Source organism: Camellia sinensis, chromosome 6 (assembly GCF_055761805.1).
Source record: "Camellia sinensis isolate YWXY chromosome 6, ASM5576180v1, whole genome shotgun sequence".
In the NCBI taxonomy this organism is placed as follows: Eukaryota; Viridiplantae; Streptophyta; class Magnoliopsida; order Ericales; family Theaceae; genus Camellia; species Camellia sinensis.
The window spans coordinates 91,069,049-91,082,752 of record NC_138966.1 but is presented as its reverse complement, the minus strand read 5'-3'; the positions used below and the strand labels follow the sequence as shown (position 1 = coordinate 91,082,752).

The 13,704-nt window shown below is 37.2% G+C and overlaps 1 protein-coding gene across 4 annotated transcripts in view; it reads left to right on the top strand.

Moving 5' to 3' along the window:
* The window catches only part of LOC114280354 (rho GTPase-activating protein REN1), a 55,607-nt gene that overhangs the window by 28,635 nt on the left and 13,268 nt on the right, over positions 1–13,704 (top strand). For all 4 annotated transcript variants that reach the window (XR_014332647.1, XR_014332646.1, XR_014332645.1 and 1 more), the window contains exons 10-14: positions 1,651–1,728; positions 2,315–2,370; positions 2,477–2,546; positions 9,262–9,346; positions 10,100–10,343. Coding sequence is in view for 1 of the 4 variants with exons in the window: in XM_028222714.2 (XP_028078515.2) it covers positions 1,651–1,728; positions 2,315–2,370; positions 2,477–2,546; positions 9,262–9,346; positions 10,100–10,343 (533 nt within the window). In the remaining 3 variants the exon portion in view is untranslated. The remainder of the gene's footprint in view (positions 1–1,650; positions 1,729–2,314; positions 2,371–2,476; positions 2,547–9,261; positions 9,347–10,099; positions 10,344–13,704) is intronic.

The window sequence follows — 13,704 nt, the reverse complement described above, 5'->3', positions numbered from 1 at the left end:
AGCTAAGAAGCACGGACACACAGACATGGAAATTTTCAAAAAACATAGGACACGACACGACATGTGAGAAACACAAGCAAAATATATAATTTTATATATTTATTATATGCCATATATGAGGATAAACAATTATTGTGTAATATGTGTTGCTCAAAAATTATGTAATAGATGTGAATATTTCAGTCAAAGATAATAGTTTTTAAAGTCTAAAGGAGGATAATAGCTATGAAGCATGGACACGTCAAATTTAATGCCGTGGCGGTGTTGGACATGGGGACATGCCAGAGACACGTACGGGACACGCCAAGTTTAATCATTTTTTTTTTGCGGGGGACACGGGGGAGACATGGCGGGGACACGTGTGTCCACCAAATCTGGACACACGTGTCCAAATTTGGACACAAACGGAAGAGAAGACGAAGAGTAAAGGAGAAGAGAAAGGAAACCTGGTCAGCGAGAGGATCATGGTCGGCGACTTCGAACCAGTCGACTTTGATGATCTAGAAAAAACAATCGACTTCGATGACTTTCGAACCAGTCCAACTAGTCGATTTCGATGACCTCCATCCAGTTGCGTCTCTCACTCGTGTCTTCGACCAGATTGTGTCTCTTGCCTTCTCGTCGTCTCTCTCTCTCTCTCTCTCGCCTTTTTGCCTTCTATCTCACCCTTTCTTTTGTCTTATATATATAACTATATGTGAGATATACTTATATATATAAGATATAATACTCATAATATATATAAGATATAATACTTATACTATATGTATTAATGAAAAAACACATATTTGGTATCTTATATATTTATACATATTAATAAATAAAAAAACACATATATAATATAAAATAAGATAAAAAAATTAATAAGAACATATTATTTAAAAAATAAATAAAGTAATTAATATGCATTAAAATAAAAAAATTTATAATAATAATAAAAAAAAATCGCCTTGTCCCCCACTGTGTCTGTGTCCCCATTTTTTGAAAATTGCCGTATTCCGTATCCGTATCCGTATCCGTGTCCGTGTCCATGCTTCATAGGATAATAGTATAAATTTACATTGTTTTGTTTTATCATTGGATTCCAAATTACTTTATTATAACTTGTAATGTATTTTATGTGTTTTTAAGTGTTAGGAAGTGTCCAACAAGTATCGTGTTATGTTTGTGTTGGACATGAGACATTACCTTCTTGAAAATGTCCGTGCTTCTTAGCCTACATGAATAGGAAATTGTGTACTGGAAAATGCTTAATGGAAAGTGTCAAATGACATGTCCTACCTCCCAAAAGAAAGAAGAGAAAATGTCAAAATCTTCTTGTTTACTCACATGTCCTGCTTGATATATGAACTGTTGTGGAATTGTTTTTGATTCTGATCTTTGTTCTGTACTAGCTATCCTTGTAGGGCCCATTATGGCTCATCAGTATTTAATGTAGTTTTCGATCTGGTCTTGTTTTGTATCACTCCAACTTTAGCCTCAAAAAAATATCAAGATGAAACCTTGACCAAAGGGTATGTTTGAATTCACTAGGACTAACCCATGTATTATCCTCCCTTAATAACTTGCTACATAGAAATATCTACTTGTTTGTATCTATGTTTACATGTTTCCTTTTTTGTCTCTGATCATTTGACAGTAATGTTCCAGGAGTCAAAGTAGAGGGGATTTTGCGGCAAGCTGCAGATGTTGATGATGTTGAACGTCGAATTCGAGAATATGAGCAGGGTTGGTTTGCTTGGATCCACTGTTGTTCATGATTACATGTCTATTTTTCATCGTTACTTCAACTATTTTAGGTAGTGTCTTTTTGTGGTTGGGTTCCGTACATGAGGTAATTATTAAAATATCAGACTGCTGCCGGTTTGTTGTCATTTTCACGAATGAGTTTTCAAACATGAAAATGAAACCAAAATAAATAAATAAATAAATTTGAACTGTAGTTACTTTTGGTTGTTTCTAGGATCCTTCTCTCTCTCTCTCTCTCCAAAAGTGGCACATCAAATGTGTTCACGCAAGTCATTTTTTGTTTTTATCAATTGTCTACCTTTTGTATTCTGTGAATGACCAATCTTGGGTGATGTGGGTAGTGAAAATATGGTTACTGATCAATTGCCTTTTTGTTTTGCATGAGGAATTTGTATTTTATTTTTTATTTGTATTTTTATTTTTTGTTGTTGGAGGATAGTATTTATTGAATAATTATTTTTGAAAGGAAACTCAGATTTATTTTGTAGTTTATATATGTATACATATATATTAGTTTTGAGTTATTCACATGATTTAACTGTTTTGGTCCTATTTTGTTATTCAGGAAAAAATGACTTTTCTCCAGGGGAGGATGCACATGTAATTGCTGATTGCGTCAAGGTATCTCCTATAACCAGAGGGAAGTGTAAAAATTCCTCATCAGTGACAATGTTTTTGGAACCAATGATACTATATATTTACTATTTCTTCTATGGCATTGTTCCAGTATTTTATTCGGGAGTTACCATCATCTCCAGTCCCTGCATCTTGCTGCAATGCGCTACTAGAAGCATGTCGTAAGTTTCCATTGGGGTTTGTTTCAATTGAATCTGTTTTTTGTATTACTTGTTGAGATGCTTCCGGAAAATGTATTGTCCTCGGCATGTCAAAATCCATTTTCACATTAGGCTTCTGTTTGGACACGGGGGCACAGAGCTTTAAAAAAAAAGGGGGCCCACGGATATGGCAGTAATTTTCTTAAATATATTTTTATTTGCTATGTAGATTAATATTATATCCACAAACAATCCAAATTAGCAAAAACCTAACAATAATTCAATATAAAAAACCCCCACTCTTAAGTTAACTCTTATCGTTTATGTCTTTTTTTTATGGGTGATCTATTAATTATTTACATCTAAGCAAAAAGTAATAAACATTCAAAATCCAACATACATCAAAAGCATTAAAGAAGAGGGGGGGAAAAATTGGTTGATGTGTCCCTAATGTTTCCGCTGAAAACAAATTAATTAAATAAAGTGACATACCACGTGTCTGACATTGCTATGGTGTACTTGTTTTGAAGTGTCAGTGCTTCATAGCTGTACAGAACGTGCTCCACTATTCAATTTTCAGATGAATTATCAAGTATAATCCCAACCCTTGGTTTTTCTATGGGAGGGTGTAAATTAATGAGGTTCAAGCTAATCCAGTTTTTGTGTTTTGATAGATTTATGAACTTATATCAACAAACAAATTAAATTATGTTTTGCAATAGTTATTTTATTTATCCCACTAATGTCCGGCCATGGTTTGGATGTCTATCATTAAAATTATTTTTATTGTATTTGGTTTTCATTGGCACTATCGGACAGGGAAAAAAAATAAAACAAAAACTACGCCTAGTTTTAGCCCCCATTTGATGGGGCACTATTATACAGATATAAAAGTATATGGGGCTCATTTGGTTGTTCAAATTGCATTATTCCTCTTGGATCAACTAAATTAAAATACATGAATCTGAGTTAATTAAAAAAAATTACGGGTGTAATTCAGTCTCCAAAGAATGATAAATTTTAAATTTTGTTGAAGAAAGTAAAATTTGTAGATTTTTGAGGTTCTTATTGGATCATTTTAGTTATGTTACACACGTTGACCCCCCTCCTCCCCTTCTAGTATATGCTTGTGGGGACTGATTTTCATGGTTCAAACCACATGTAATAGATTTCTTATGTATGTCATAGTGTCACTAATGCAAATGTACATGTACAAAAGCATACATGTGTATGTATGTATGTTTTGAGGTTTTTATTCATGTGTTTTGTCATGCTAGGGCTCCATACCTGTGATATGGACCTATAATTTATGAACACTATCATTAAGCATGTGGCATCATTGTTTCAAAACTGTAAAACTGTGGTGTTCCTCTTGCCAAGTGACCAAAATTTAATTTCAGTCAAAATCTACAATTTGGTACATATGTGATGATTCATCACAAACTTGTGAAATCTTTCTTGTTGGCGTTTGGATATTGAACTGAAGTTTCAGCTTAACATGATTGCTCTAACTCAATATATATCCTGTCTTTATACAATCAGAAAAACAAAAAGATATAACAAAAACAAAGCTTAAAAACAGGGGATCACCGAAAGGGTGTTCAACACACCACATGTATATTCGGGGTTTGTCTAACTTGAATTAGTCATCTTTGCTGGTGACTTTTATCTTCTTTCTCACTCAAGACTGAACCATCATATTGGCTTCCCCACATTTTCTCTGTAATTTCTCTTGGTTGGACCTATATCTTATTGGCCATATTCCTATCTTAACATTTTTATTTAACTATAATAATATCTAGTAGATGGGTGGCATGGTGCTTGTAAAAATTTATGTATTATTGATTGATTGGTTTCTGATTGATTTGTTGTTTCAAGATACATGTTTACAATTCCTATACAATCTATATATAGAAGAAAATGTGGTAGTAGGTGTAGTGGAGGTGATAGTGGGTTAGGTGAAGTGGAGTGTGTGGTGAAGTGGAGGTAGGTGAAGTGGAGTGTGTAGTGGAGTAGGTGAAGGTAAAGATGGGAAATTCTAACAGCCCCCCGCAAACTCAAGGAGGATAGAAACTAACCAACTTGAGTTTGAAGAGAGGAACAAAACAAGAAAATAAAAAAAAAAAAAAAAAATAGGAGACACTGTATGGTCGTGTCAGACCAGTGGTGAAGACACTGTATGGTGGTGTCATAACGTTGCAGAGGACACTGTATGGGGGTGTCATAACGTTGTAGAGGACACTGTATGGTGGTGTCATAACGGTGTAGAAGACAGTTTATGGGGTCATGTCGGACCGTTGTAGAAGACAGTTTATGGGGTCATGGCGGACCGTTGTAGAAGACAGTTTATGGGGTCATGTCGGACCGTTGTAGAAGACAGTTTATGGGGTCATGTCGGACCGTTGTAGAAGACAATGTTGTGACAGTTTACGGAGTCTTGCTGGACCCTTGTAGAAACTAACCGGAATCAATGTCGGGACAGTTTACAGAGTCTTGTCGGACCCTTGTAGAAACTAACCGGAATCTATGTCGGGACAGTTTACAGAGTCTTGTCGGACCCATAAAGGAGCTAACCGGAATCAATGTCGGGACAGTTTACAGAGTCTTGTCGGACCCATAAAGGAGCTAACCGGAATCAATGTCGGGACAGTTTACAGAGTCTTGTCGGACCCTTGGAAAAGCTAACCGGAATCAAATGTCGGGACAGTTTACAGAGTCTTGTCGGACCCATAAAGGAGCTAACCGGAATCAATGTCGGGACAGTTTACAGAGTCTTGTCGGACCCATAAAGGAGCTAACCGGAATCAATGTCGGGACAGTTTACAGAGTCTTGTCGGACCCTTGGAAAAGCTAACCGGAATCAAATGTCGGGACAGTTTACAGAGTCTTGTCGGACCCTTAAAAAGTCGCACCCTCAAAAGGTGTGCCCAATTTTGTCAAAAGGCGTGCCATCAAAAGGCGTGCCCAATTCATCAAAAGGCGTGCCATCAAAAGGCGTGCCATCAAAAGGCGTGTCCACTTTATCAAAAGATGTGCCATGAAAAGGCGTGCCAGTTTGTCGGGCGGCAAGAGGCGCGCGATTCGCGTGGCTGCCGCGGCTATTTAACCAAGACGAAGGCTGAGGCTGAGGCATACCATTCTGAAACCTCTGAAACCAACCCTGCGCTGAAAAACTCTGCCTCTGCGGAGAGAGAAACTGTGGAACACTTTGTTGCCATTCTGTCACCAACCCTTCCGAACATTACCAGTCTGAAATTGCTATTTCGCTGAAACACTTAGCAACCCAAAAACATGGCCTCTTCTTCCCGTCCAGCTACTCAGAACCTGCTCACGCTCTTTCCAGAACTGAACGAGCCCACAAGAGAAATAACTGGTGCGGTGGCCAGTGAACCTCAACCAAACACCTCTGGTTTTGCTCCATTGAACTTTCCGATGCGGTCGGTGGAGCAAAAAATGGCGGTGCAAACTGATATTGAGGCTAATCAGTATACTCTGAAGTCATGCGTGGAAACCATGACGGCGGTCACAAATTTGTCGAACCGGCTGCAGAGTAGGACAAATGAGGTGCAACATTTAAATTCCCAGCTGGCTCTGCTCCAACGCATGTATAAGGATGCGCGAGCAGAGATAAGCGTGCTAAGGGCAGAAAATAAGGAGCTGAAGCGGAAGGCCACCTTGATGTTCCGATTTGGAGGGCCACCATATGCTGCAGTGGAGGAGCAAGGAGTAGTGATCATGCCCAGTGGAGTGGGAAACACGGAGGTAACACCGGCAAGGGCCGTCCAGGACGGAGGCAAGAAGAAAAGACCGGCGGAATAGGCGAAGAGAAGAAAAAATCCCGCCTGTGGATGTGGTTGTTTGCAGAAAAGAAAACAAAGCCGTTTTTTTTTTTTTTTTTTTTTTTTTTTTTGGTGTAAAATGGTGATCGGGATGAGTCCCGACATGAATAAAATGAGTTTGTGGAATGATGAATGTTTTTTTTTTTTTTTTTTTTTTTTTTGAAAAAGTAAGGGAATCAAATAATAAAAAAAAATATGGAGATAGTGATGAAATGATAAGCATGGTGATGATGAATATATAATAAGGAATAAAAATAGACCACCAATTAAGTTTTATAATAAAAATAAAATAAAATAAAATTTGGGCGGTGGAAAATGTGATAATGATTTTGGGTGGAGAATATTTTAGAATAAAAAAAAAAAAAAAATGTATATATAATAATAAGAAAAGTGAAGTGGGTGGCCCGAGGAGGGTTCAATTCATTTGCTTATTTATTTAGTTATTTTATTTGTTTGGGGAAAAAGAGTGGAGGGTGTGGAGTCTGACAAAATAAAGAGTGGGAATCATGAGATGGGTTTTATGTGTAAAGAAAAGAAAAGTGGTGTTGGGTCAGAGTGATGGGTGAGACATGAGAGTGAACAAAGAGAATAAAAAATTATAGGGTGAGGAACAGGAGGATATGGGAGAAAGACCAGAAAAAGGAAAAAAAAAAAAATTAAAATAAAAGAAAAAGTAGATCTCCAAAGGGTGAAACCCGCTGGTCCTCTAACTAAAATCTCCAAAGAAGGTGATGGATCTACAACTGCCATTACAGGCTGGCAGAGGGTTCTCAGAAGTGGGTTCCTTGTTTGTCTTCCACTACGCTGTCCAGTTTAATTGTCTTGAGGATGGAAATCAAACTATATGCCTGCTACTCAGAACTGGGTGTAGCGAAGCAGCTACAAAAAGATCGTACCAAGAGTTGCAAACGAAAAATATACTTTCTCAGAGTTGAATAAGTCCCTCTGGAACTGGAGCTGCCATGGGGATGCCGGAGCTGGAGAACTTGGCCTCCGGCGAACAAGTTGTGCAGCTGCCACTGGGAGGGGTTGTCGCTTGCTGGCTGTCGATGAGGAGCCACGTTCACGGTCTCTCTTGAGTATGGACTGTGTGAGATGTTGAACAGTGGGCTTAGAGAGAAGCTCAAGCAGTCCAAGTATCTTCAACAGTGGTCTAAGATTCAAACACAGAGGAATGGAGAGATCATACTCTACCAACGTTAGGATCACTAGAGGGCCGGCGGGCGGCCAAGGCGAGGCTGCCGCCCGCCGGTGGAGCAGAATTACTAGCTTCTCAAACTTGCTCTGATACCATGTAAAAATTTATGTATTATTGATTGATTGGTTTCTGATTGATTTGTTGTTTCAAGATACATGTTTACAATTCCTATACAATCTATATATAGAAGAAAATGTGGTAGTAGGTGTAGTGGAGGTGATAGTGGGTTAGGTGAAGTGGAGTGTGTGGTGAAGTGGAGGTAGGTGAAGTGGAGTGTGTAGTGGAGTAGGTGAAGGTAAAGATGGGAAATTCTAACAGTGCTCATGCATTTTTTTCAGTCTTTAGAAAAGAGTTTTACATTTAAGAAAAATGTATCATGATTGAAAAGCAAGTAGTGGTATCAATGTGGACTTTTCTTTAAAGAAACTAACTTTCACACTTACACTTTTGAAAGGACCCTATAAATTCTCTTATTTGATATCTATAGTTCCTTTTTCATGTGTGGTATGGGGGAGGAATTTACGTACCATTTGATTAGATGGGATGTTGCGTCAATTCTTTGAAGACTTGGAGGGAGGGAGGGGGTGGGGGCGTTTGAGTATGAGGAGGCTGAGGCTAATGAACCTATCTTTTTGGTGTTTTGTTGATATGCAATGAAAGGTGATAAGTTTGTAGAGGAGAGTGTTGGAGGGAATATATGACAGTGGTTTGGGTGGTTGAATAGTGAAGTAAAGATCTTTTGGCGGTGAGTGAGGGGATTTCTAAAAATTCTTTTTCTTTATGGTTGGAATGGATCAGTTAGTTTATGAGTTTTTTAGCATGACACTTGGTCTGGGACCTGGGGAGATCACATTCACAAGATTGATACTCAACCTTTTATAGGGTCAATCAATAACTTACTATATGATGTTCTTTGGGACTCAAGTGATTCAGAAGTTTGGCTTCATAAGGGCAATACAGGGTCCGGAGTTGGAGGCAATAGATATCTTCTTTAAGGTGCTTTATTGGATATATGTTGGCGAAGGTCAGAAGGATGCTTTGCGATAGAATGGTGCCAGTAATAGCAAGTTTGGATTGGAATCATGTTATAAGGCACTTTCTGGCGAGGAGGCCCAAGTTTTTAGTGGAGGGAACCACAAACTTGCTATAATTTCACTTGTGGATATTAGTAGATCACACCAGGATTGGTTAATGAGTCTGTTTGGGAGTTCATAGGGGTTTGTGCTGATAGGAGAGCCAGGTATGCTTGGAAAGCCACATCACTATGTTTGATGTTCAGTTTTTGAAATAATTTTCAGTCATATGATGTGCAGTGTCTATCTTGAGGTGGAAACTTGTGATGCTGAGCTTCCTTTATCTTTCTTCTTCTTCTACTAGTGGATTTCGTAGGTGATTTGAGTCTTCAGGCAGTAGGCAAACTTTTCTGTACTCACTGCCCTGGTGTTTCTATTTTCCATTTACATTAACTATGTATAAAAGAAAATCCTGAATTTTTGGGCTCTTTTTCATATTTGTTTATGTGAGAATCAACTAAAGTTCTTCTTGTCTAATGACAAGGGTTTTAGGGATGTTCTGGCATAATCTACATGAATTTAGCATTTATGATGCTGTATTTGGATCTTGGATAAGTTAACATTAATGTTCTTTTAAATTGTTGTTTTTTTTGTTTCATAATTAACTATTCCATCTTTATGGTTAGGAACTGATCGTGGCAGGAGACTCTCAGCTATGCGTGAGGCTATATGTGAAACATTTCCAGAGCCAAACCGTCGCTTATTGCAGAGGTAGTTGATAACATGACTTTTGTTTAGTTTTGTTATTTTCCTTCTTGTATCAAAATATGTTGTGTATTGTTTATGTTTACTTTGGTTGTCAGTATATTGTTCCTGTTATACTTGTTTTTGATTCAGTTTGACCACTCTTTTTGATATGTTGTCAGTATCAAGCTCAAACAGACAAGAAAAAGAGCTGAAAAAGAGAAAAAAAAAAAATGAAAAAGAAACACGAGTGCTCTTGGCTCTGATACCAAGTTTGAATTGTATGGAGAATAAAAGTGAAGAGAGGAAGAAAAAGAAGACGAGAGAGAGTAATTTTCAAGAACAGAGGCACACCCAAAATTAGGGTTTTCATCTCTTATCACATGTATTTATATAAGCAAATAAATACAAAAAATACCCTCAACTCATAACTTAACAGTTTGTGAGGGTTTTATGGTTTTGGAGGTTCTATGTGTATGTGTGTGTGTGCGTTTTCCTTTGTAAAAGGGTGGCTCTCATCCATAGCAGTTTTTCTAATATTATTTTACTTATAAAAAAGGGATGCTGGATATTCTCATTAATTCAGTTAATAATTGTGTGTTAAGGGTTCATTTGGATTGAGAAGCACTTATTGGGAAAATACGTAACGCCATGCTTTTTTTCTTTCTTTTTTTAAATAAAATAAAATAATGGTTTTGTTTACTCTTCTTTCTTTAGTTGCTTCAGCATTTAGTTGCATTTTTCAGATATTTACTTGATTCATTTCTCCTTTGTTTTCAGAATTCTTATGATGATGCAAACTGTGGCTTCTCACAAGGCTGTGAATCGAATGAGCTCTTCAGCTGTAGCAGCTTGTATGGCACCCTTACTTCTTCGTCCCCTTCTGTCTGGTGACTGTGAACTTGAACATGACTTTGATGTGGGTGGTGATGGTTCTATTCAACTTCTGCAAGCAGCTGCTGCAGCTAACCATGCTCAGGCCATTGTAATAACTCTACTAGAGGAGTACAATAACATATTTGGGGTATGCTTTAATTACTATCAAACCTCTTTATACATAAGTTTTTTTATAGAGCCAGTGTGTACAAATATTTATGTATAAAGCTGCATCTATACTACATACTGTAATTGTTTTTGCTGTAAGATCATCAAATTAGATATCAAAACAACCTTGAATCCTTCTCAATTTTCATTCACAAACTATTCCTTACCATGGCAAACTGACACAAAAAAAAAAAAAAAAAAAAAAGTAGCGGGTGAATAGTTGCAGCAAAAAATCCTACAGAATGAATTTTGGGCACTTCACAACTCGGGAAATAGAACAGGCTTTGGTGGTTTAGAAGGTTGTAAGCCTCCAAACAACGAAGTTCCATCTCCCGACATAGACTAGTAGCTAACATCTGAATCTGATAGTCTTCTAGATCTGGACAGAAAGGAAAATAGTGGCTTAGATGCTACCATCTTTGTGCATACTGCAGTGGTGGAGGGATTGGTAGGCGCCACGGGGTTGAATCCTCAATTCTAGCCTCCAAATCTTCAATGCAAATCCTAGCTGGTTTGAGAGCTTTCAGCTTAAACTGTATTTTCTTATGCAAAAAGTCCCTTTCTCTGCAAATCAACCCCGTTTGATAGAAAGTTAAGAGGCTTTTTCAGGAAGCCAAGTCAAAACATCCATATAAACCCTCCAAAAGACAATGTCTAACACATCAAAAATATTACATATATAACATAAACACCCCAAAGACCCAAAAAAAAATCCTTACATAGGCTCAGCAAGGCCGCTCTAGGCTTAAAACACCTAGAAATAATGTAAATGCCCTTCACTAAAGACACCCATAAATATTTGGGGCAGTTACAAGCAAATCCTGTGGACCGGACTAATTTATGAAAAAGTTCTACTCCAACTTTCAATGATAAATTTATCAACTTAAATTTATATATATAATTCAACTATTTCAAAACAAACTAACACAAATAAACTAAAAACAAATCAAAACTCATAAAGAAAAACCAAAATATTCTAATCATTTATCATTTTGATAAATTTATCAGTATGATTACCGGTACCAAATAATCATTCCACAAACACAACACATCTAAAAAGTCTCAAAATTTTCTCATTATCAAAACAATGGGCAAATAAGTATATATATATAAAAAAATCACTAAGGATTTATGAGTAAATATGTTCACTCAATAGGACCTAGTGGTAATTATAATTCTAGATATGCATGCTAACAAGGTTTGCATCTGTAAGAGGTGGAAATTACAAACCTCCAAAGCCATATTCACAACGAATTGTTTTTAAAAGCCTAAGATTTTATACCCTGAACATGCTTCTCTTAACTGAGCATAGCTCATTCCACTCCACTAAGTGCCTCTTGAACTCACCCATAAATCCTCCTCATAAGGAAAGCTCACTGGAGCTTCTCTAGGCCATTTTTTTTTTTATTATTTATCTATTTATTTTTCAATGGTAGCTAGAATAGGGAGAATAGGCAAAGTTAAGTTGGAAGGTTTGGTATATTGTGCTAATGAATCCCAACCACTTGACAAGTATTACATCCTTGCAAACCTGTTTGACACGAATTTCGAGTTAGTTAAAATTGTATGATGATGTTTAAGAGTGAAGAGAGAAGAGAAAAAGACGAGAGAGAATGCACAGGAAAGAGGCACAACCCAAAATTCCAAAATTAGGGTTATCCTCACTAATCTTATGTATTCATAAGTAGATAAGTACAAAAATACCCTCAAACTCATAACTTAATAGAATTCAACTTTGTTGGGTTTGTGGAGCCCAATTAGTATTGGGGATGCAGATCCAACTATTGATCAGTCGACCGGTCATTCCTTGGGTAGATCGGACCATTGATGCTCAAGTCTCTGGAATGTTTTCAGTCACACCATCAGATGTTAGGTCGACTTGCTGATGTGAGCCCCGAGGTGAATTGAACTGAAATTTGGTGATGTAAACCCTAGCATATATATATATATTGATGGCTTCACAACAGTCGTATCATACTCCTCTATTCTTTCAGTATAGTGGAATTGGTTTGAGCTATGGACGCAGGGAACTTGTCGAACCACATAAATTTGCATCATGTTTTCTTGTTTGTGGTTGTTTTTTCTTGCCATTGTTTGTGTGTGGCTTATTCCATAACAAACTTTTCTATGAAAGAAGATCCCAATGGTGACTTTAAGTATGCTAGGGAAAGAAGTCCAACCTCACACCCTAGCACAACTAACAAGCTCTCCACCACCACCACTAAGTCACGTCAAACATATGCCTCGTGGAAAAGAATGGTATTACCAACAATACAAGGTTGAGACTGAAAAAAGGGGCCCTGTGCTAACCGCAAGGACACTCTGAATATCTTCCTCTTTAGCTTTTATAGCACAATGGTACCAACAAATGAATGCAACTAAAGATGTGGGGTTAATAAGGGGAATCAACTGTTAAGGGTGTTGAGATCACTTGAGACTAGTGATTGCAGAATCACTCAATTTGGCTATACCACAAGGTTAATTAAGGTGGAGTCAATGTTATTAAAAGCACACTTAGGCACGCGGCTAAGATTGAGGTACACCTGGTGTGTCTCACGACCCCTTAGGCAAGGCAACTTTAATACCCCATAGGCAAGGCAACTTTAATGAAGTGCAACCAAGGTGTGCGAGGAGGCATATGCCTCTTTTAATTGTCTGATTTGTTAAATATGCGATATTATCCCTTTGAACTAATGAGACTCATTATATGTGTTGAACAACAACAAAAAGGAAATTTTATTAATAAAAAGAAAAATTACTTAAGGTATAAGATGGACAAGTCTTCCAAAACAAAATAAAATACACAACATTACATCCTACACCCCACTTTCCAATCTTCAAAAATCAAAAATAAAGGAATTCCCTTAAAAAGGGGGACACTGAAGACCAAAAGAAGCCAAGTAACAAAATTTTCTAATATAATAAGCCCCCAAAGAATTCAAATTTATGCTGAAAAACTTCAGTATTTGAGCCGAAGTCACTTAAATTTGCATACTAGAAAAAGGAACTACTCAATCCATATCGGCCAAATGGAACACCCTCCACAATACTGTAGGACAATGCAAAAGTAGATGATCAATACTTTCCTTGCCCCCTACACATGACACACCACTGATGAATGATATCAATTTGGTCTCCTTTTTTGAGCCATATTATTGATATTAAATTTCTTATGGGCCATGACCAACTAACATTTCAACCTTAAAGGGCACACATGCACTACAAATCAACCTATGAGGAATAAAGTCTGGTACATTTGGATCATCAATCATTTTATCAAAAAAAGATTTGCAAAAAAACATACCGGATGAATGAAAATCCAAATCCGCTATCTCTTTTTA